Raw genomic sequence first — 24,980 nt, forward strand, 5'->3', positions numbered from 1 at the left:
AGCTTAGAACTGCCAGATGAGAAAGCCTCATATTTAGCAGTAGGAAAAAGATACCTGAGACATTTGAAAATCAAGTTAACAGTTGTGGAGGACATCCAGATTTGTTATTCTGAATCTGAGAAGCCTACTATATGCTAAATATTAGTGTCTTGAGAGGAAGAGGTTTCAATGTCATGAAAAGATCACTCCACACACTCCCAGCTCAGATTTTTCAGATCCCCCTCTAAAATGTTATGGAGATGCTGGCAACAACGAGATGCATGAGGTGGTTGCCATAAGAAAAGCGATGGGGTGGTTCCTAAAGACATCTTATTCCTATCCCATTTGCAGGTGTCGAGTTACTCCAAGGCTGAATCTCATCCAACACAATTGAAATATTGGGCCTAAGTATTTTTTCCCAGATTCCTGATCTGCTATGAATTATTCTGAAAAATTTAAGCATGTCACTCAAGTATCAGGCACAATCAGATTCATGGATGTTAAAAATGGTAAATGCAATTAATGAAGGCCACCTTTTAGCAACTGGTCTAATTGACTAAGATAATAAGTTATTTTATATTTAAATAATAAAGATAAAATTACGGGATTTTACTTTTGTAATCAAAGACCTATAACAAATATTCAGTTGAGTAAAAATTGCAGTACTTGAGCTTACTGTATTCTCTCTAGAAACATTTCTTTGTTTTCAGATGGCTTTCACAGTTTTCTGATTTTCATCTTTCCTCTCTCAACTGCCATAGCAACTATTACAAATATTTATGTGCGACAAATACTGGAGTGGAGAGGCATTCTTTCCTCCAGTATTTATGAAGCTCTGTCACAAAAGTAGGTGATGCTTTATCATGCATGTACTACCTGCTGTTTACACCTCTGCAGAGGAAGGTGTTAAACAAGTTACCTCACAGGTTTGGAGCATGTTGGCAGCCTGCCAAGATTGATCTGCCTGCAAATATATGGTTCCCTTTCGCCTGCTTTTTTAGTTGCTCAAAGTCAACCTTTTTCAAAGTAAAGAAGGAACTCTCACCCTGTCGTATAGGCAGTTATTTACTATTGGGTGTACAGAAGATTGTTGAGGCATTGAGCATGTGGTAGAGGTGCTCCTTTAATTAAGTGTTGATCTATTTCTTACCTAATAGATTTTCAAAACCCGGGTACTTGTCATGATGTCTGCTCTGGTGTCAGAAAGACAGACTGTGTTAACTGCTGCAAATATTGAGCTATTCATTGACTTTATATGTTGGTCAACAAATCAATCATCTGAAAAGCTGTAGAACTGGTTTCTTAAGCTTTCTGATGAATTGAAATATATTCTTCTAAAAGATAAGGTGAGCTTGTGCTACTCCAAGCCTGGGTTCAGATCCAAAATCAGATTCAAATCAAAAACTGTACATATCTGAACTAGAATTAATAAGATCAAGCTAGGACTTACTACTTGAATGAGTCAATTACCAGTGGTTATCCAGCTTGCAACTGGTTTGCAATCAGCCTACTTGGAGCATTGTTCAAAGACACCAGGAACAAACCGATGAGGCTGAAAATTATGTAATCTCAAACAGTGACTTGGTATATAGAAAACCACAATCTTTAATCTCAGGAATTTAAAAACTGGTGTAAGAGACAGCAAGCAGGTAAAGAGAGGACACAGGCACTAAGGAGGGCATTTAAGGAGAATGGGGTGGTGCCAGTCCCATGCTGAGGACTCTAATGACTGACTTGACAACTAGGTTTCATAGCAAAGATTATCCTCTAGGAGACTTTGAAAAGTCTCATTAGTCTAATACAAGAACAAATTAATACATAGATACAGACAAAGTAGATAGATCCCACCATATTATTAAAAATTGTTTCTATCTAAATTAGCAGCAGACCTGTACCTATCCTCAGAACTATGGTCCATGCTTAACACACACTGGTAGAATATTATCAAAGAAAGAAGCAGCAAGTACTAAACACAAGGTTTACAGAATTGAGAAATCTACCATATGAAAAATGTGAATGAGTCAAAATAGGACTCAGAACTCTTTTTTTGTCCCAAATGGTAAATTGTGAGGCCAAAGATTTAACTCACAAGCCACTGACTCTAATATACTGACATGAATGAACATAGAACTAAACATGAAGTACCAATAATGCATTTTCATCTATTTCAATATCTTTCATAAAAATTAATTTAGCTTTGCAACAGATCTTATTTTTCACTTAGGAAAGCAAGGCACAGAGAAGTTATTTCAAAATAAGACAGTGAGGTAGTGGCAAAACAATAACATTCAAATGTTTTTGCCCTGAGCCTGGATTCAATCAAGAAAATTACATTTCAACAGATCCAGTTCTTTGACAGGAAGAAGATCAGGTCTTGATGGAATTTGAATCCCTGAATATGACTGCTGAAGGAAACCACACTGCAACCTGAGCTAAGGTAAAACATGTAATTTTCAAAAGAAAGGTTATGTCTACTCTGCATATTTCTATCTACTAGAAAACAAAACCTTAACACACTTCCTACAAATTTCCAAGACATTTGACCACAATCCCAAAACCAGAAGGATCCATAAATACAGAGCACATGATACAAGCACAGGATCCATAAACATCAAGCACATTGTACAATTCAAAAGAAGCAGCACTATCACCCAGAAGTGAGCATTGGTGAAAGGAAAATCTTTTTTAGAACTTGAACCAAAAAAAGCATATTCACATCATGCGATATTCTCAGTAACTGAGAACTAAATACTTTAGCGTTTATTATACCAAATACTTAGTATTGTATAGGTTCCCTGACCTGAAATTTAAACAGGGCTTACCTATGGCTCCTGACTACACTCTATACACTCTGTTCAGTTGATGTATGTCAGTCATGTTCAAGAGAGGTTTTAGCTATAGCTGGATTCAAAGCTGTCTTGGTGTGTCCATGCCAGGTAGCTGTATTTCAGTACTGACAATCTCAAATGTTCAAAATCACAAAGCCACCTACAGTAAGACTGATGTTTCCTTTGAAATGATAACATTTGGGGAAAAAAACAGACATCCTTGTTTAGTTCTATAATTGTCTGTTGCTTATAATTTTGGATATCAGTCATGGAATGTTTATGAGGCTATTAAACCATGGTTTTGAATTTTGCTAGCTAAAAACGTATCATATATTTCAACTGACAATTGGGACTTCAGGTAATGAAATAAGTCAAACAGCTGTGGATTATTCTTCGATGGTGTCACAGTCAGTGGCAATGTTTTGAATACAGTTTGAGCATGATTTTTAACATAGTTAGCTCAGTCCTGCTGGTGGCTAAGGAAGTAATAGAAATGTTGGTTTATGTCACATTTAATATAGAACTCTTGCTAATGATTTTCAGGCCTCCATTCAGATGACTGTTAGCTCATTATGAGTAACACAAACTTTGAAGAAGACTTCATACACTAGATCATCTCTGGAAGTACATCCAGTTACCATTAATTAACTCTTCCCTTTAATTAACCTTAAAAAAGTTTTCACACATTGGGTAGGGGCAACAAGTTAAAAAAAATATTCTACAGTGTTTCACATTTCTCTAATTGCTAAGTTTGAAGAATTTCAAGATTTATCTTATAATTCATGAATCAAGAAAAAAAATAAATGTAGCTTCATGTTCTGATCAATGAGCCAGTACCTCAAGCACTCCTAAAATTACAGGAAAACATGACGCTGATCCTGTCAAACTCAGATGACTGCCATATGTTATAGAAAAGATGTAAGGTATAGAGAAATCATTGCTAGATACTATTACAAAAGCATTCCATAAAACAGAAGTCTGCTGATATGTCTCATAACAAATTACTTGAACCTTAAAGGCTGTATCAAAACAATGGGAATCAGGAGGACTTCCCAGATCTCAAATGCCTGTTGGGCATTTTCCTATGGAAATGCAGGTGTGCAGGTACAAATGGAGGAGTGCAATTGCACTTCCACAGCCCCTTTGGTCTAGGTCAGTGGGCGGATCAGAATGCAGCCCAAACTGTGTTTCCCCCCAGTTTATGACCAGCAGTGGGACTAAATTTGGAGTCCTTAGCTCAGGAAAAAATCTGCTACACCATTGCCCCATCCCTACTCCCCTCACCCATCACCACTTTAAAAGAACCCTCTACAAATTATTAATATTTTCTCTAAATGTAGTGACTTTCATAATTCTGAAGTTCTAAAATTCTACTGATGATAGTAGAGCCACCTGGTAGATCTAACAGTCATACACCCACTCTGTCACAACTGCACTTGGCCTCAGAGATCTGGATCTACTTCTGACGAGAAAAGAAAGAGCAGCAAAAGTTGACCATCAATATGTCACTTCGGAAATCTTTATTCTCTATTTGACTGTGTTATTTGTGTAAAAGCATACAAACCCCACAGAAATACTATCTAAAGATGTCTACATCAACCTGCATTCAAGTGATACTTTAAAAAAAATTTTAAAAAAAAGATTTAAAGTAAAAACGACAAAACAGAAAGGAAGGTGTGAAACACACTGAGTCTTCAAAGAATATGACTGTGCCTATTAGGAATCTTTGACATTCAGCTGACATTATGACTGTGGCAACACAATAAAATGCAACCAAGTACTTCTAGAGGAGATAAAAGAAGAGAAACAAAGATGGTAAAGGATCTAGAGCACAAGTCTGATGAGGAACGACTGAGGGAACCGGGAGTGTTTACCATGAAGAAAAAGAGGCAGAGGGAAGACCTTGTCTCTTTCTACAAATACTTGAGGTTGTATCCAGGTGGGGGTCAGTATTTTTTCACAAGGAACAAGCAATAGGACAAGAGGAAATGGCCTGAAGTTGTGCCAGGGGAGGTTTAGATTGGATATAAGGAAACAGTTCTTCACTGAAAGAGTTGTCAATCATTTGAACAGACTGCCCAAGGAAGTGGTTGAGCCAGTAGCTACTGAAAAATCAATATACTAGAAGCCTCACGTCCTGGATGCTGTGATTGCTGCCTTCCACTCTAAATGATGTCAAGCTAGAAGTGTCATCTCTTAGCCAGCCTGCCAAAGATAAGGGGCAAAACTTGGGTGATATTTTGAATGTCTTTTTCTTGCATCTGACTGATATCTAAATTCACCTTGTCTGCAACTAGAAGGACAAATAAGCAGCTCAGTTTTGATCTCCTGCCAATGTTTTTTTTCAGATCAGCAGAGGTATGTATCCAGCACCTCTTTTCCAGAGATATCTCTTGGCTGCTAAACAAATTCTGGAAATCTGAATCCATTCATGAACTCAGATTTCTAATGTGGCAACGCACCATGCCCAAAATGCCCCACTAGCTCTAGAAAGACATGCACACTGTCCTTAACCTGGCACACATCACTGTAGCTTGAGTTACATACGTCAAAGCTTTGCTCTGCACTATCCAGTAACAAGGGGGGGCTGTCACTACCACGAGGTGTATCAAGATACTAAATTAAGGACACTAGAAAGAGAATGGATGAACTGAAGGAAATGAGCTAAAACAAGAGCGTCATCAGAGACCTGATGTCATCTAAACCAGTAACTGCATATATGTAAGTATTCCATTGCAACTTTTCACCCAAACTGACAAAAAAGTATTCTTTAACATGTTGAAGTATGAGATATTGCTGCTGGATGGAAATTCCTTCATAAAGCAGTTTATAAATAACTGATTAGTCAAAAAGTATTTTTGAAGTCCATGTATCTCCCAATTTCTTTTTTCTAGAAAACTGGAATCATTGCAAAACACCTGCCTGAAAGTTTTCATCTACATTCAGTTCATTACTTTTCTGTTTTCAGACAATACAACAGTGGCTAATCACATTCAATAAAAGATGAAAAAATGAAGCTCATAAGTAACAGCTCCCTAAAGTTTACTGGTCCTATTCTTTTGATCCAAGAAAAAATGAGATTTTGGATTTTTCAGACATTTGGATTTCAATGGAAAAGATCAGAGGTGTTTTAACCTTTCCAACCCATAACTAGAATTTAAAAAAGAGTGAAATGACTCCCAAACAGAAGTAAATTGAGAAGGCAAAATCCTGCATAATATTCTACCTAAATAGTACATTAATTTTACTACATGACCTACTACATGACTATACAGGGTTCCTATATGTCTACGTGTTCTCTTCTAATGCATGATAAGGTAAAGTGACATCCACTTCCAGAACATGCACGGTAATCCTGCTGGAGACTCAACTCAGTCTTGGTAAACACTGATTTCCACCTGTGGTTTAACACATATGGAATATATAGATATATACAGAACCCTCACTGAAATGAGCACACTAAAGGTTGATATCATGAAAAAGACCTTTTCATACAGAAAATGTGAAATATTTTTCCATTATCATTTTACAGCTTCCTGAGAGTAGATTTTACTTGCTTTATCATGAATAGGCAGTGAGTGTACTGGTGGGTAGATTTCTTAAAACGTTCTAACCTTCTTCAAAGCTGCTAAATCCTAAAAACTGGTGAAAATATACACATACATACATACATATATATATATATTTCCTGAGACAATTTTCTCAATATTTCCTAAAATGTTATTAATAGTTTAAAATGGGTAGCTGCTTGGGGGAGAAACAGTTGTGTTGTAGAAGTGCTAAAATGGCTATATAATCCTTTTCATGTCTCCACCCTTCGTTATGGACTTACCGAAATCTCACAAATTCAGACAGAAATCAATCAAGTGTTACTCTGGGATGTAAGATAGGCAGTACTTATGACATTGGCAGTGTTTCAGCCATATCATTCTGTGATGCAGTGTTCAATAATCCATGGTCTAAATTGCAACTCACCTTCTGCATCTTCTGGCCTTGTAAGATCGATGACACCAGGGCCAATTTTTCCATCTTCATTGGGTTTCCCTGTTAACTGTGGGCCTAAATTTTCAAATCTTGTTCTCTCCTGGAAAAGAACAGAAGGAGTCTTAATGCTCCATATAGGATAGTTCTCATTATATGCCTGTGCATATGTGTATGCATTGATACATGCCTTTTTTTTTTTAAAACTGAACAAATAATGAATGCATCTAATTAGAATTTTAGCTCAGGGACAATTTTTTTTTACAGATTCTGAATGTTTGCATTTATGAAAATCAGCTTTAAATGTGAAACATATACAGAAACTTTGAGATTATTTTGATCTGCACTGCCATAATGCATAAACGATTGTACATGCAAATACAAAACACTCTTGGCAGCACACAGTGCTGATTGATGCTGCTCACTTTGCCTTTCCACTTATTTTCTAACTTAAACTGAAAAAGACAATCAACATTTGGGAAACATGAAAATTCAGAAGTGGAAAGAAGAGTTTGTGTTAAAATGCACTGTTATTTTAATGAAAAAAGCACTTTTTCCTGACTACGAAATTTGAGTTTGCATTCATACCTCTGTGAAAATACAAGTCTGAATTCTATGCAGAGGTTTTCATAGCCATATATTTGAAACAAGGAATATTAGAGGACAGAACTGATATTATTTTGTATAGAAATTTAAATTGTACCTCAGTGAAAAGGGAACTTAAGAAGACCAAAAAAATTAAAAAAAAAAAAAAAAAGGACTGCCCACTCCTAGAAAAACAGAAAGCTTTTGAGAGCTGGAGACCTCCATAGGAAACCTGGAACTAGAAAGTGGAAACCAAAAGGTATTTTATTTTTTAACCCAGTTCCTCAGTCAACTACTGGACAAGGGTACTAAGAAAGACAGTGTAATATTGTCTCTCAGTAGTAGTCTCTGTAGTACTGTGTATCAGTAGCAAAGTGTTCAATGGTTATCATTAATTTAGCATTCTCATTTGGAGGAACATAGCGTGTTTTCCCTCTTGCCTTGTTGTTACCTCTTCAGACTAAACTTGGCATTATGCTGTACTTGTGAATGAACGAAACCTTGTTGTTCATTACTATGAAACAATATTAAATGTCATGTCAGCTTGAATTTAGAGACATGAAATACCAGCTTTCAGCTCTAGGAACAGTTTCTCCATGTTATACTTAATGCATTATGCAGAAGTAGAGTGCTGATTGCTGTTCAGACTATTGTTCAATGACCTAGTTCTGTGCTATGCTTACTAGACATAAGAAGAAATCATTGTGAGTTTCTCTCCTAAAAGATGGTTAGAAATTTGGAAATGTTTTTAAGGACAAAACGTATTTGAGGACCTTCACTCCTTGTTTGCTCCACCTCCAACTACTCCTTTCCAATGTGATTATTTTTCTATTATCATTATGTTTCAGAAATGAAACCTCACCAGGACAAGTGAGGAATTGTTTTGATTCCTCATGCTTTTGATACCTTCAACCATGGATTTTTTTAAATTATTTTGTGTTATTAAATATGCAGAGGAAAAGAAAGCACAATCTGACACTGGATTTGCCACAACATGTAGCTGAGGCATTTCAGGTACTAACTGCATTTCTAAAAGTTCCTCAGAATCTTCCAGTTGTCAAAAAAAAACCAAAACTCTGCATTTTATATTTGTTAACTTCTCTGCTTATTTTCTTCCGTAAAATCCACAGTTGATGAAGGAGCTTTCGTACGAAGGAAATCATGAGAAAAGAAAGGGTTACAAACTAAATGTGACTGCAGAAAGGCATTGCAAAACTAGAGGCCCAATATTTTACTGAAAGATGTTTTGCAATGTAACAATACACCTGAATCATCACGATGGGATAGGTTTTACTGATAGAGAGAATAAAAAATCAGTTTGTCAAGGATTCTGTGTTCCACTGCAAAGGGCTGATTTGCAGTTGAGATAAAAACAAAGATCAGTGCTAAGAAAACAGCTTTTGGCACATTTATTTTCTCTTCCAAAATATTTGCACTAAAAGCTTTTTCTTAAGGATGTTAATACAACACCTGCAGTATTCTTGAAGAAGAAATACCTTTCTGCTATAAAAATCAACAGACCTTGCTACATATCAATATGCACACTTGGAATATCTTTCTAGTCATTCATTCTCTTTGATTTTACCAGAAAATATTCAGTTACACAAAAAAAAAAAAAAGAAAAAAGAAAAAAAAAGAAGAAAGAAAGTTTCTGAAAGAATATCAATATTTTGACATGGAAGGAGAAAAGGGAAAATTACATGATAAGGTTCAGAAACAGTAAAATGAAAGCACTTATGCCATAAAAATACCTGCTCTTGTCAAACAAAGGAGATGTACTCATAACCCCCTCCTTCTAATTCATAAAAAGCTTTAACAAAGCTAGTTATATTTAAGCCTCTGAAATGCCTTTTAAAGTAATTAATTTGCTTGTTTTTTTACTGAAAATTATCATCATAGTGATAGAAAAAAATGCTTAATATTTGCATTGGTTTTATAAAAATTCAAAGAACTAAAAAAAAATAGAAAACTCTTCCTCAATACTAATAATGTTTTAATCAAGTAGATGCATTTACATTTCCATAAAATAGAACAAATTCACATTAAATTTATTATTAGAGAGGAAACTTCTCCCACCCAGCTCAAATCCTTTTTAAAGGGATTTTTCTTTGCTCCTGTCTTGAATTCATCCTAGAAAGAACAGGTACTAGCACTAAAAATCCCTTAAAAGTATATGTTTGCTTAGAATGATTAAGAGAAAGATTGATTCTCTACTTCATGCTCCTATATGAAAAAACAGACATACCTTCATTAAAACTACATAGTTATACATAGCTGCGCTAACAAATACGCTACCTACACATGCATTACATCTGCACACATATGCATCAGCTACTGGATAGATTGCTGCCTCCCTAACCAACATTAGGAGAAAATTTTGGTGAGTTTGCAATAAAGTATACTGCTATGGACAGTGCAGGTGTTTTCTTTCATGTGAGAAAGCATTTTGGACCCCTATTTTGAACAGATTCTTTTTGTTGTTGTTGTTGTTGTTGGTTTGGGCTTTTTTTGTGCTGGTTGTGGAGCTTATACTGTATAGTTACATTAAGTTTTCCTATTTCAAACTCAGAAAAAAAGGTCTAAGACATGACATTGACAACGCTTCCTCATGACTAGACCAACATACTCAGCTGGAGTTGGCATTAGAAAACCGAAAGCACTTCCCAACACAAATCAGACCCTTTGTGCTTCTATATATGTTGAACACTCAGTAAAAATAATCCTTCCTTTAAAATGAGAAAAAGAAGAGAAAAAAGAACCTTCTGAGCAGCCAAATCTTAATTTTCCATTCTATGATATGATTAGGCACTTATTTATGCGTTGTCAGTCACAAACATGCAGAAAACGTAAAAGTTATTGAAAAAATTAAAGTCTGCTCAACTGTCTTGCAGGACTGTTGGTTCTCTAAGTGCTTTGAAATTATGATGTATGAGGTAGATGTTGCATATTAAATAAAGATATTTAAATTATAAAGCCCCCGTTAGTGAGAGCTGATGAATGTTAAATGTTATGAGCCACAAGGCTGTGGCATCCATCATATTCACATATTATCACAGTCAGTGATGGAGCAGCCCCAGTGATGACAGATAGACTGCTAGATAGTTATCCCTTATTTCCAGCGTCGCCAAGCAAGCCTTTCAACCCCTTTGGCATTATTTTTAGCTTTGCATTAAATTAGCAACTTTTCCGTCATGTTCTGCCAGAAAGTATCAATTCTTTCTTCACGTGTGGAAGGTAAAAGAATGATTCAGTGAAGCAAGGAGTAAAGCAAAAGGAATCTGCAGCCCCTACCTCTGTAAAGGCTGCAAACTTCAAATGACTAGAAACAAATATAAAATTGTGATCTTGAGAAAGAACAGCAATGAAACAGTAAGCACACAATAATGGCTTTTTCTCTGCACTTAGATAAAAGCTGAATTTTTGATGCGCACAGTATATTTTCATAAAATTTTATATACTATGTTTTATACACTTATTGGCTATTCCATAATAATGTGTGTGCTAACAGTAAAATTGCCCTTAAATTTATGTGTGTTATTTATACGCTCCCACGTAACAATGCTTTTTGTTGTAAAAAATATTCTGTTTATTAATGTAACTTTACAACCACTGCATCCAGGATCCGTGGTAAATTAATGACATTTTTATTATTTTATAGTGTCATTAAATTTTTACTGATCACTCCATCAAACAGAAGCAATAAAGGCCATAATGCAAACTGGGACACTTAGATCAGGGGAGCAGGAAGGCATTCCATATAGTCTGAAGTAAACGGCTTGCCATAAATGATATTTATACCATCTTTAAGGATGTGAGAATACTTGGACAAGTTTGGCAAAACTGTTTCTGTAGTACCGTGGATTGTGTACTTAAATAACAGTTTACTTGCCAGCAAGACAATTTTTTTTCAAACCATATGCGAGAAGATGACTGATTGCATCCATCTCTTGAAAAATAATATACGAAATGTAATAATACACTGGGCACCCCTCCCTTCTGGATTACCAAGCCTGATCTGACTATACCCATGCCTCAAATTATTTCAACATGCTTGCTTTTTCCACATCTGAAATGTATGCTTAGTCTGAAATGGAAAATGGCATGCATGCTGATCATTGTGTAAAAGATTTAAAATATATATATTTTTTGCAAACAAATACTTTTATTTAAGTAGACATGTTTGGACAATGATGTAATACCTTTATTTCAATAGCCTAGCATGGAAGCAGTTACCAACATTAATTTAAAGAGCCAGTTTCTAGAAAAAATCAAATTAATATGGGTCATTCACAGAAGCCACAGAACATATGACTGAAGGGATATTATTTCTTCTGAGGATAGTGCTTTAGTTAGAATGACTTCAAATAATTATCACATGTTGCCTTTATGTATGAAATGTATTTCAATTGAATTATTCCATACTAAACGTTCCAGTAGCTTATTTGCTAACTGTGATCTATTCCCTTCATGTACCATGGACAGTAAACAACAGGCAAACAACTTAATATATTCAAAATATAAAAAGGACATTTTCAGTAGAACACAGAGAAAATTATTCCCAATTTGAATAAGGAGGAACCAAAATTCCTTTTTTCTGCCCTCTGGAAAGTCAAGATACAAAAGTCCCAAGCTTTTCACCTTGTTACTACTTTTTAACAGCTAGGACTGAAAAGTTAAATTACCCTCCACTTAGAATCTTTTGCAATGTCTTGGCACAGCAGGGATAATTACAAATTGACTTTCAGTCTTATCTCTGGATATTTTAGTTATTACGGGTGGGAAGTTTAAACATTAACCTTATTACAACAATGTCAATCATCCTACTGGTGTGCAGGCATGCAACTGCTGGAATTCTTTGGATGGCAAAGTAGATAAACACAATAGTGGCATTATTGCTACAATTAAAAGCAAGGCCTTTGGCTTTGCAGAACTGTGGTGAATGTCTAGGACTTGTTTTCAATGTCATAGCAGCGGGAGTTGCTCCAAGAAACCAGAGAAATTAAATTAGCAAAGCAGGCAAACTTATTGTAGGAATGCTGATATTTTAAGATATTACAAGATACAAGGTATATCTTTTCCAACCACTGATTTACAGGTTTTAAGAATGAAGGATATGCAGATATCTATGATGTTGACACAACCTTCCCTTAGTTTTCTAAGTGAAATACCTGAATTCAATGATCTCAGGAATCAAAGAAGGGCAGTTTAGTGAATTTTAACCCTGACATACTGCTGCTTCCAGTTTTGGAGGGCCCCTGTGTTCATAAACTGTTCCAGTACTATCTTTGTATGCTGAACATACAGCATGGACTAGCATCCCTGCCACAGACTACAGATTTGTGTCACATTGCAGTGCCTCAAAGCAAACAGCTTGCTTGAAAAGATGTGCAGAGAGAGAAGCCACTAGGTCCCCTTTTAAATATACTCTTCCATCTTAAAGCATAACTGAAAAGTAAAAGGTTAAAAGCAGATAACAGGGAACTAACAGTGAAATTTCTTTGCCTGACTGGCAAGCCTCAGCTGGCTTCCATGTGACAATGTGACATATGCAAGACCATCAGAAGCAGAAAATACTCCAAAGTCGTTCAGCAACAAAACTGCATAGTGATTGTCATTTTCTTCTTTTAAGACCCAGGTTCTGGAGTCAAAATTGAGAATTGCAATTTCATCAAAATTTAAAATGTCTAGGAAAAAATTTCAAACCGGAGGGCTAGGGGCAAAAAAACCCCAACTCATCAGATAAGTAAATGCCAATGCAAATACCCAACTTGTAAACACTCTCTTTAGCTAATTATTTTGGAAGCCTGATCTTAAGGATCAGAATTCCTAGAGCTTCTACTTACTTAGTGTGAGCAGAAGCCATGTTGATTTTGAAACACAAATAAGAATAATTTAAATTAGTTTTCTGATTATCAGAAGCATTCAGCAGATCCTAAGTGCATATAGACTTCAGTGCATTGAAGCTTGCTTTTAATAGTAAGCGTTTCAATTAAAAAATAGTTTTTAAAAGCAGAAAAAAAAGAACAGATAGCAAATCTTTCCACCTAGGATATTATGTTCTCCTACACATGAAGTATTGCCATCCCCATAACTACTGCCATGCTTGCAGGGACTCCTAAGCTATGGATCTGCCCTGGTTAGATTACTTTCAACAGGATTACTGCACTTACTGAGCTCCCTTAACCAAATGCTTTATGTCTTTGTTCATATGGTTTTAATATGATTTTAACCAATTGCAAGGTTATTTATAAGTTTGCAACTCCCCAGTAGTTAGAGTTATGAAGCGTTCAGACTTAAGCATATCCAGTTGTGTGGTAACCCAACTACTGCTTTCATGCGGTTTCCAACTTTTTATTCATGCACAAAGGCATGATGCATGGCAGTATCTGAGACCTTTCTGACTAACTCTTTGTTTCAGCAGCAAAATCATACAGCAGCCTGCAGTAAAATTAGACATCAACAAAAAGGTAAAGATTAAAAAAAAAAAAAAATCACACGAACTGTGAAGTTCCATCTCAGACTGATGAGAAGTCATTAGTCCTTGAAAAACAAAGGGACAATCAATTAAATTAACAGCTGGTAAATGAAAAGCAAACAAAAGGAGTTACTACTTTACACTCTGTATAATAGGGCTGTAGAATTCGCCAGAGGTCAGAAAGAGTCCAAAGCTTGGTCTGTCACTTGTTTTTAAAAGAGCTGGATAATTTTATGACTGTTAATAACATTTGTAGTAACACATGCTAAGATAATCAAATCTCATGTTCCGGAGTGTAAGCTGTTCAACTGTTGAGTTGAAAAGAAATTCCCTCCTCTCTGCTCCCTTCCCTCCTGACCAGCATCCACAGATGATTAACTGGGAGCCTTCTAGGGAGAGAAGTTAATTTCCTTTTATAACATCACTAGATTTAAGGGAGAACTGGTAAATGGTACAGATCAAATCTATTTACCTTGTAATTAGAAGGAATTCGAATGCAACCATTAAAAAAACCCCACCATGCTTTCTTTTAATTAAATACATACATGTGCATTTTTGAGAGACAGACAAAAATAAACACAAATTACAATTGACATACACTTCTACTAGGAAATAGCAGGACTGTTGTTTGTTTTTTTCTGTGCTATAAAGTGACTAATGGAAGCAATTCAAGAGCTACTCTTGAACCTTCAGAATGCTCATTCAAATTTTTACCATTTTATCTACAAGAATAAATCTGTAAGGACGTGGCAAAACAAAGAGGTTTTTTTTCCTAGTAGACTAAATACTACAAAGGAATAATAATATATACACATATCTCAGTTTAATTTAGCAGGTGGTTAGACCTTGTCAGTTATTGACCTCATTTTCACCAAGTAATCCTAACTATTTAAAAGCAGAGCCATTTGAATGTCATAAAAGTGAACAAAAATACTTTTACCAAATTTAGACAATGCCATGATACTGTATGTATATCTGCATGTTCCCCCAGGCTTTTACACTTGAGACTAAATTTCAGTGAAAGTATTGTCATGCATTACAACCAGAACAGAATTCAGAAGATGAGAGATCTGGTTACTTGCCTCAAAACTGTGAACCTCCTTCTCTCTCAATCACCTAGTAATACATTGCAGGCTGAAAACCCAGTTTTAGCAAGAAGCCACAGCAGTGTAACAACCAGCAAAACTATTCTAGGTTCAGCACAACAACTTTTTTTTTTTTTGGAATGGAAAAAAAAGGCAGAAAAGAAATCACCAACGCCAATTTCCTTGCGGTGTTCTGCAAACCTCAACAGCACAAAGCAAATTCAGCTGCTCTCCACACAGAGTTGGGAAAAGAAAGGTCTTTAAAAAATCAAAAAAACCACAGACAGACAGACATACATGTCACTGGTCAAACATATCGAGAAGAAATCTGATGTTCTTTTGTGAACAGCATGTGAACAGTATTTAAGCACACGTGAACAGGCACATATATACATTTAATTTTAAATCTATAAAAGCTAAGAGAATGACAGATGATGATCTTATAAATACCTTCATTCCATCATTTCAACTGTTCGCTATGATAGGCACATGTCAGAGTTTGGGACACTATCAAATAACCCTGGAAAAACTTTGATAAACTTGGATTAGTAATAGCAGTAAGTACACTTTTTCTACTTGACACGTGGGTAGTAGTTATAAATGTTCAAAATCAAATATTTCAAATACTTTATTTGCCAGTGTTTTTACAATTAAATTTTGGGAAAAATCTGAGTCTGAGTTTTGTGCATTTTATTACAGCAATCTTTTAACATGAATAGTGTTATATATCGTGAGCACAAATTCAAGTAGCTCCATTAGGGTAAATCTTCCCAGGCTTTGGAAGTACAGATATCTAACCCAGATATTGTGAATTAGTCACTGGGGGTACCTACTCCTTTTGTTTACATCTATAAGCAATGGAAGCCTCTAGATATGTCTGTTCCAACCCGTGTTCAGGGAGACACCTGAAGTAGTTTAAATTGGTGATGCAAAAGACACTTGGGCTTAAATGTTCATATTCATATTTAGAATTAGAAATGCAATCAAGGCAGTTAACAAAATCCCACCAAATGCTACTGTTTTCAAGTATATGCCTTGCCTTGTGCTGGATGTAAATATATAATTGCATACCATGCATATAAAGATTAAGTAGGCTTTTTCTGTATTTATCAAGCTGGGGGGTTTTTTTAGCATTTTAAGTATACTTTTTCAAGGCTGCATTTTATCATTGCTGCTTATACATTGCTCTATTTATACTCGGGCCTCTTTTGTTATGTTCAGAGAGAAAAGGAACATATCACTAAGGTATAAGGATGGGTGACAATGGAACAATGATAATAACATCATTATGCAGTGTTTTGCCTCTTGTACCTCCATCACTGCCATGTTTTTCTCTGATTACTTCAGCCTCAGGAAAAAGTGCTGCTTACTGTTTATGTCAGGAAGGCAAGATTACTGTTTGCATGATTACAATATCAAGTATGATGTACATAATGCCTGTGATAATATAAATGTACCCCTCAACTACCTCCTGTCTTTAATCTTCATGCAACAGGGAAAAATATAAAATAACAAAGAAAACAAAACAGTGAGTTGCAAATTCTTGCAGCCTTGTATAGGCCTTAATCTTGTAAGGTGCCAAATACTTTCACTCCTGTCTAGGAGAGGCCTCAAGGACATGGATAGTCAGTACTTAACTCCAGGGGAATATGTTGAGAATGGACTAATGCACTTTACAAAATCAGGACCAAAGCCTGCAGTTCTTAAATGTTTACATGGAATCTGAGAATCAAAATTAAACAGGTTCTTTCCAGGCTGAAGAAGATGCTTCTTCCTTCTCAATGATTATTTCTTTTTCCCTTTGAAATGGTTAGGTGGAAGGCCTTCTGGTATGAAGAAGAATTATTCTTGTTTAGGAATAAAACAGTGTAAAGCCAAGAAGACTGTGCTGTAAGGATCCACGCAAGTGGACAAGACCTTGCATTTACAATGTCCTAGTTGAAGACAAAGGGGTAGCTCTGCATCAGTGAAATTGCTAGATTTACTTACTTATCTTTCTAATACAGTCAGAAATAAGTTTCTCATAATTTATGATTTTCAAGTTTATTCTCAAGAAAAAAGAAGCCCAAACAGGATTTATGAGCACTAGAAATGCATAGAATCATAGAATGGTTTGGGTTGTGAGGGAGCTTAAAGAACATCTAGTTTCAACACCACTCCCATGTGCAGGGACACCTTACACTAGACCAGGTTGCTCATTCACCAAACCAAACAACAAAAAAGCTACTGATAAAGTAGGATAAAGGTTCCATTTGAGACATCTGACACACAAATACAGGCAGACATATACTTCCTGGAAACTGGGAGAAATTTACATCTTTCAGAAGTAGCTCTTCCATGCAGGAAGTATGAATCAAAATAATGCAAGAGAGAGAAGAGAGAGAGTACTTTAAATGGATAACAGAAGGCTATGCACTTCTTTCCATGCAGAATCCAGGATCCCTTGCACCTGAAACCATCTTAAACACAAACTGACTACTTTTGGGTGGAAAAAAAATCATGTGGTTTCTCTGCTGCAATATTCAAGGAGAAAACTGCTAGTCATCTGTAGCTAATGCTTCTAGTAAAAATTCACTCTCTGGTTTTTCATTTAAAGTAAATGATTTTTTAAACCTTGTTTTGCTTCTACAAAGAAAAATTTGTTTCAAGTTTCCCGCAGAAGATATCCATTAAGCATTCTTCAGTTCAAGGCAACAATGATAATTTAGAAAATGGTTTTATACCTTAACAACCAAGCTTGAATGGGCATTTCAAAAGTAGTCGTTTCACCCACAGATTAGCCACTTATGTCCCACTTAAGACCATTTTTTACCTCATCTTCAGCGTAAGCGAAAACTGGGTCCTACCACGTCTCTCTGCACTTAAAATGCACTTTTTCTCTTTTATCCCCTACCCTCATTCACCCACTCCAGTTGAGATATATGGAAAAGTTCATGCGATTCGCTAAAGGAGCATTCAAGCACCTCGTTCCAGTGGAAGATTTTTTGCTGTTCTGGGGACAAATACAATTTGTGAGCAAAAGGGAATTTCCTGTCTCGTACTTTCCTTACACCTTTGTATAGTTGTATACCTCATAACTGTGATCATATTTTCTAGCTATGTCTCACAGGAAAGGGCACAATAATGTTCTGAGGAAGCAATCAGTATTTTCTTTTTACTATGATATATGTAGACAATTGTAATATCTACCACTGCACGTTAGTAGTACCCAAATAATTTTTAAAAGGAGATTGGTAACAGTATCTTCAAGCACAGAGAGGGGAAATTATTATCTTCTGGTTACCCAGAAAGTCAATGATTAAGCTGAGAACTGAACCCAGGACTTCTGAACATTAGGCCAGTCCACTGGCTGTTATGCCACACTGCCTCTGCCATAAATCTGTTTGATGGATTTTTCAGTCATGGAACATTAAAAGCTCTGCTCTTGTCTAATGAATATGTTTAAAGAAAACAGTACAAACAAAAGCAAATGCAACACTTAAATTATCTGAGACATCCTGCTCTGTCACACTTGGATAAAGGATTTCCTACTGGAGACCTATGTACAGTTATACACACTGAAAAATATTTTAGCCAGGACCACTAGCTGGCATACTGGTATCTATTTATGCCTGAAAAGGGAATGTAATCAGTTTTAGTTGGTTAAGAACAATCTGAGCCAACTTTTATATTATGACCGAAAGCTTGGCAGTGCACTAGCAGTGGCAAGTAGCAGAAAATTGCTTACAGTCTTATTTGCCAGACTACTTGAACGATTTACATTGGGTTTTCAAGAGAGTCTGAAGTATTAAAAACTTAAGATTTGGAAAAGCCTTGGACTGTGCATTTTTTTTCCTATTAACAACAAGATGCACAGGGACATCAAGAAGAGGGTTATGATATAGTAGGACTGACTAAATGAAGCATTTTTAAAGATAAACCACCTGAAACATTTAGGAGCAGTTCAGTTTGAATGGTTAAGATTTTTTTTTTAATTGAAGATATGGAAAGTCAATTGATTTAGATTAAATGACCAACCTTTCACATCTACTTGTTTAAGATTCATGTTGACATAGTACTAAATACAGCCATATAGTTTGTATTCCAGATAAATTGATCTGACTACAAGCCTCACTCTTTAGTATGATTCTTACTCCAAGATAAATCAATATTTAATATCTCCTGCAACAGCCCCTGTAGATAATTTTAAACCTTTTCTCCATTCCATTAAGTTACCTTTAAAAATTCTTTATATAAGGCTTCAGAGATGACTTCTGAAAAACTAGTTTATGAAAAGCAGACTGAAATTCATTAATTCAGGTGGAAAGGGTTTTTTAATCTTTCTGCATTGTGCTGATCTCTAAATCCGTCTCTGTTTAGCTAATTCTCCTGCTCAGCTAATTTGAAAAATAAATAAATACTTCCTGAAAATCTGCAACACAGATTTTAAACATAAAGAAAAATATCATTTTACTGCTCTATAGTACAAGTTATCTCTAGGGTGTGGGCTTCTGCAAAACCAGGTTGAGCAAGGCTCCCTGACTCCCTGAGAGGATGGGCACTCTTCATCATCAGGTACCAACCTCTACCCAGCTCCAACCCCACTGCCACATCAGCTAAGAAAAAGAGTGATAAGCAGTAGTACTTCAGGCTCAGGCATCAGCCACATCCCAGCCTCCATTTTGAATATTAAAAACTATGTCTGCTCCCTCTCCCCTTCCCACCCTCCAATCTGGTGCAGCAGCTGAGAAGGAAAAACATCTCTTCCTCCTCCCTCAAACCTCTCCTATGGCTAAGGGCCCCAGTGGGATAGGAGTCTTTGATATCAGAAGAATGCAAACAGCAAGGCTCAGGTTTGCTGCTTCTTAGGGTTTAGAAACAGAGACATAAGAGGAATTTCAAATGATTATATATTGGGAGAACTGAAAGGGATGATGCCAAAAGGAAGGAAAAAGCTATATACTCTGGAGCTATCTGGTTGTAAATCCACCATTTAAACTATAGGATCTTCACATCCTCTGCTCTGTTGAGATGCTCTCCCTTACTCTCATTTCCTACTCTGTGTTACATTTAAAGTGCATTTTCATGGACACCGTATGCAGCAGTGAAGTTCTGTCCCATCCCTCACCCTCCAACCTACTGGTCCCCAACACAAACAGTCCACAATATTTTAACTCTTCTGATTCAGCTATTTGTGGGGTGATGCATAAAACTCAAACAGTGAAATTTTTCAGTTTAATAAAAGGGGAGGGGGGACTTTTTGTTTTCAAAGCCATGTTTTGCAGCTTTTACAGCAGAATTGCTCAAATAGTTACATCTTTGAGCAGTCAGTGAGGTGCAGCCAAAGTTGCTGAGAACCTCTTTGCACTGGAGAGGCAGCGTGCTGAGCCGAGATAGCTCTTGCCTTTCAAATCTATTAAAGATCTTCATCTCAGGAACTACAACTGCCTCGTTTTGTATCAAACCATGGCCTAAAACGGTCTGATCCTAAATGAGTTCTGTCATCAGTTACAAAATAGAATTATTAAAGAAAAAAATGTGACTGATTGCAGTTCTCAATTTTATCTCTATTCCTTTGCTCCTCCGAGCAATGAAACACGTGATAAATTGTGTATTTTGCTTATGGAAAGTGGTCAGTGTTTAGCTTAGTTATGAACTCAAATGCAAAGCAGATTTAGCAACAAGAGTGCAGCAAGAAAACATATCCACAAAATAACGAAAATAGGTGAAATAACACTATCACTTCACAGTGTAAGAAGTTAGTGGCAATTCTAACGTGGAAATTGGGTGCTATTCTATTCATTAATTAAGATGTGACACACATTTTAATGTGGACACACAGCAATGGGGATGTTGTTTTCACCAGGCTCTACAAGAACCCCAGCAAAAGCAGGGTGAGGTTAAGCAGCAGGGAAGAGCAGCAGCAGGGAAGAAAGGAAAGGACACTTGAACTAGCAGATCATTGCAAAACTGCAAGAAAATTTCTCCCTCTCTCTTGTGATAAGAGAATGATAGAGACTTCCACTACCTAAACCATAGTCTGCACCACATTAGGAGCATTTCTAATACTGCAGCAGTGGAGACTCAGAACAGTTGAAGGATGATTAAGTAATGCAGGTCCTGATTCAGAGAGACACATCTGCTGAAATACATCCTTAACATAACAAAAGCTTTACATTAAAAAAACTTAAATGAGGTCACAAAGAGGAAATTGGGTGCTTTTTTCCCCTTTTAACTGGTTCTTTATGTTCTTATAACATACGTGGTAGCTACAGTAACATGGTATGGATGGAGATAAAGGGAAATCACTTGATAAACCAAGCAAGTAGTACACTTCATCACCTTCCCTTGTAGGATAACTCACATATGCAATACAAATTTCTCATACTGCAATTCATTACTTTTGCCTGTCCATGCTAGTGAGTACATACTGATAAACTATGGATGGCTTTTGGACTGAATGTAATGGAAACCTGGCATAGCAGAGTATGCTGGTTATGCAGAAGACTGATAGGTATCCTGGTCTATATAGCATCAGTCTATAACTGTGAATATTCTAATTCAACCTGTTCCTTGCAATGAAAGAGGAAAAATAAACCTTGCATGAAAGAGGTGGAGAGCAAGCTTACAGGAAAACATCTTCCTTGTATTTCTAAGATTTTGGTTATTTCTGTATGGAAACTAAGGGCTGACATACATTTCATCAATGAGACATTTACGATGATATAGTGTGAGCTGTAATGTGACACTGAAGAATAAAACAAGGGAGTCATGCAAAGGTAATGCAGGTAATCCCTTGATAAAGGGAATCCCTTGGGAGGAAGAGCACAGCCATACAATCTAATCTTATTCATGAGTATTCAAAGAGCTTGAGTACCATCAGGCAAGGAACAGAATTCTGGCAGGGAGCTGGCAGCTGAATACATTTTGGCAAACTGCAGAACCTTTGACAGACCAAGAAGTTTTACAGTACATGATGTGTCAGTGACTCACTTTGTGTACAGCTCTAATGCACATCCTCCCAGTGATGGCTTCTAAACAGAATGCAATACAAATGTACTGGCATCCAAAATACAACAAAGAGTGTTCTTGTGCTTTAGAAATGGAAGGGAACAAGCATGTAAAAGTAGGATGCAGTAAGCAAGAATCTCGATGTGTATGAAAAGACAGTTCTTCTGAATAGGAAGCAGATAATGAAATTTTTACTTCATGACTGAACTCAAGGATGTATGGAAAATGCCAGGGAGATAAGAATGTATCCGTTGCCTACTTTCTCAAGAAGCCCTTGGCAAGATAACAGTGAAATCATGCACCCAGCTACCGATCAACACAGGTCTGACATCAAACCACAAGTGTCCACTTCTCTTACTGGCTGTTTAATAAAATGCTTTGGAACGAGTGGAGGTAGAGGAGATCTTTCCAAAACCTTGTCTCAGTGTGCTCCCTCAGTTAATGAATGTCAGCAAGTGGAATAGAACAGAAATTTGATATGTTTTTCCAGCCTTTCTTATAGAGGTATTTGCAACATGTTAGAGGCCACAAGCATAAAAGTGAAATACTGGAAAATTAATGTTGTCTGTAGATTTTCAGGATGTAAGCTGGGCAATTTCAGCTTGTGGGTTAGGCATACTTTAGGTTTTAAGTAGTCTTATAACAGCTTACTATGACTTGAACAAGATTTTAGTATGAGTAATATGATGTTGAGTATCATTTATTACCCTGTTACATTTCCAATTGAGATAGACCTGTTTACAGAGTTAGTGTTATGTGACTACAGATAGACAAGCTATGTGCAGTGAAAAATTTATGCAAAAAATAGAGTATTTCTTATCTTTTCAAACTACCCCTGGAGGATCAGCAATTTCTATACATGTATGAGTGCCAGTGTTCTAACAATCCAACTTTTTAAAGCTATGCAAGAACTATGCACTTAAACGCTTGTGATTTATGCTCTAGTTGGTCACCTAAGACAAATGGTGTTGGTTTTGATGCCTTACTCAATAAGTATTGCAACACTGCCTTAAATTACCTGGAAAAAAAAAAAAAGCAACTGGGAATTCTTTCAGCTCAAAGACCTCCCAGGTAATGAAAAGCCTTTACTTCAATCTTTCAGCTCCTGAATCCTAAAGCTTCAACACCACAGAAAAACCAACGAATCTGCCTCTGGCATATCACCAGTAGGAAAAAGATGGCAGTGGTAAGGGATAGTGCAGCAAGGACTTCAGGACCCCTAGATTAAATTGCTGCAGAGTTCAGGGAGCTGCTGTAAAGATCTATAATTAGCACTGACACTTTATCAGGGGCTGGAAGATCTCCCTCATACTGCATTCCTCACTTGGTCAGTGGGTGCTGCATTAAAACCTCTATTTCCTATTAAGAGAGGGTGAGCAATTTGGGCGTAAATTGCAAATGCCTAATTGTGCACAAATGTCCATGTTCATATGTAAATACACCCACAGAAATAAAAACTTGTTTGCATGAATATTTGTGAAAAGAAAACAAAGGAAGGAATAAGCATGATCAAACTCCATTAATCAGATTTAAAACAAACATTTCCAAATACTGTTTTGCATTATTGGTTCAAGTCTTTTCATGAGATAAAAGAAGACAATTTTACCTTCTAGCATGCTTATTCTTTTGTTTGAAGTAAAACAGTTAAACTGGAACAAAATAGTGTATAATCCCACAAACAGGCAAATAAGTAAATATCCTTCAACAACAAGGAGTGTATTTGAATTTATCATATATTTTGATGCAGCCTAATGACACTTGAGAAATGGGAGACATTTTTAATTTTAGAAAGTAATGAAGTATCAGAGAAAGCAATCCCAATTTATCCTTGCTATACTTTATCTACTGCAGTAGAGAGTTATATTGGCAGTGCATTTGGTGTTGCAAATTTGCTTAGAGGAATACACAGATCTTGGAAAAAAAAATGGCAGTAACTTTTGTGGATGTCTCTGCTTGTATCTAAGTGCGAAATAATATGCAAATGTATTCTGTAGTTCAGGACAGTTGAGGGAGTGATATGATAGGATTGTGCAGCTGCCATTCTGACCCACAATTTAAATCAATGAATATATTCCTGTCCTAGCAAATTTATATTTGAACAATAATTTTCAACCTATCTTTAGAGAAGCATAATAAAAAAATCGAATAAATTTCAGTATATATCTGTAAATTCTCCTGAGTAGCTTGGGAAATGTATTGTACATAAGATAAGATCATTATGCTGTTACAGTCATCAGAAAGATACTATCCTTTATGGTAGAAACACATGCTTTGAAAAAAAAAATCCTTGTTGGTTTGTGCAAATTTTTCAACATTCTTGCTTAAGACATGTTTTAATCTAATTCTGTTCCTTTAGGATTTTCGGTTGGTCCAAAATTTAAGGAAGAAGACCAAAATGGGGCAAAGTTTATATCCTTTTCACAGGAAATACCCCATGTAAGTAATAAGCAGTGTATTTGACATTTTTTCCTGAGCTGGAAAGGCAATAGAAGAAAGCAGACAAATTCCCATTATTACTATCATCATCAATGTCATTAACATTATTATTAATTTGGTCTAAAACCTGCAGCTAAGCAACCCATTCAAGTAGCCCTGACAACAGAAATAAGGAACCATAACTGTGTTCAGCAAACATACTGTTAAGCACAGATAGTGGCAAAACCTCTAGTAGCCAATATTCAAATGCAAAAATAGCTCTTGATAACAAAAGTTTGTGCTGATTTCATTCCTGAAAATAGCATTTTGTTACCGAGTGCTCTTGTGATTGAACTGAAGGCACAAAGAACTTTAAAACTTCACCTAATATGGAAGTTTCTTCACTATGCAGTGTGTGTGTGTGTATACACAAATACACCTACATATATATGGTTATATAGTTATTCAAATAGTAAAGTTTCTTATAGGTTGTTTATGTCTAGGTATATTTTCTTTTAATTTCTTACATATGTACATCAGTACTGGGCTGGTCAAACTTTTTTTTTAATTTATGGTCCAATAAAGTTTCCATGATTTATACTTTGCAAAGGTTGTATATTTTTCACTCAACTGATTTTGATA

The 24,980-nt window shown here is 36.1% G+C and overlaps 1 protein-coding gene across 13 annotated transcripts in view; it reads right to left on the reverse strand.

Moving 5' to 3' along the window:
* Nucleotides 1–24,980, reverse strand: part of SOX6 (SRY-box 6) — a 379,857-nt gene that overhangs the window by 26,229 nt on the left and 328,648 nt on the right. For all 13 annotated transcript variants that reach the window (XM_027651062.1, XM_027651061.1, XM_027651063.1 and 10 more), the window contains one exon: nt 6,783–6,891. In XM_027651062.1, the coding sequence (XP_027506863.1) occupies nt 6,783–6,891 (109 nt within the window). The remainder of the gene's footprint in view (nt 1–6,782; nt 6,892–24,980) is intronic.

The sequence above is a fragment of the Corapipo altera genome, unplaced genomic scaffold (genome assembly GCF_003945725.1).
Source record: "Corapipo altera isolate COAL_440 unplaced genomic scaffold, ASM394572v1 78, whole genome shotgun sequence".
In the NCBI taxonomy this organism is placed as follows: Eukaryota; Metazoa; Chordata; class Aves; order Passeriformes; family Pipridae; genus Corapipo; species Corapipo altera.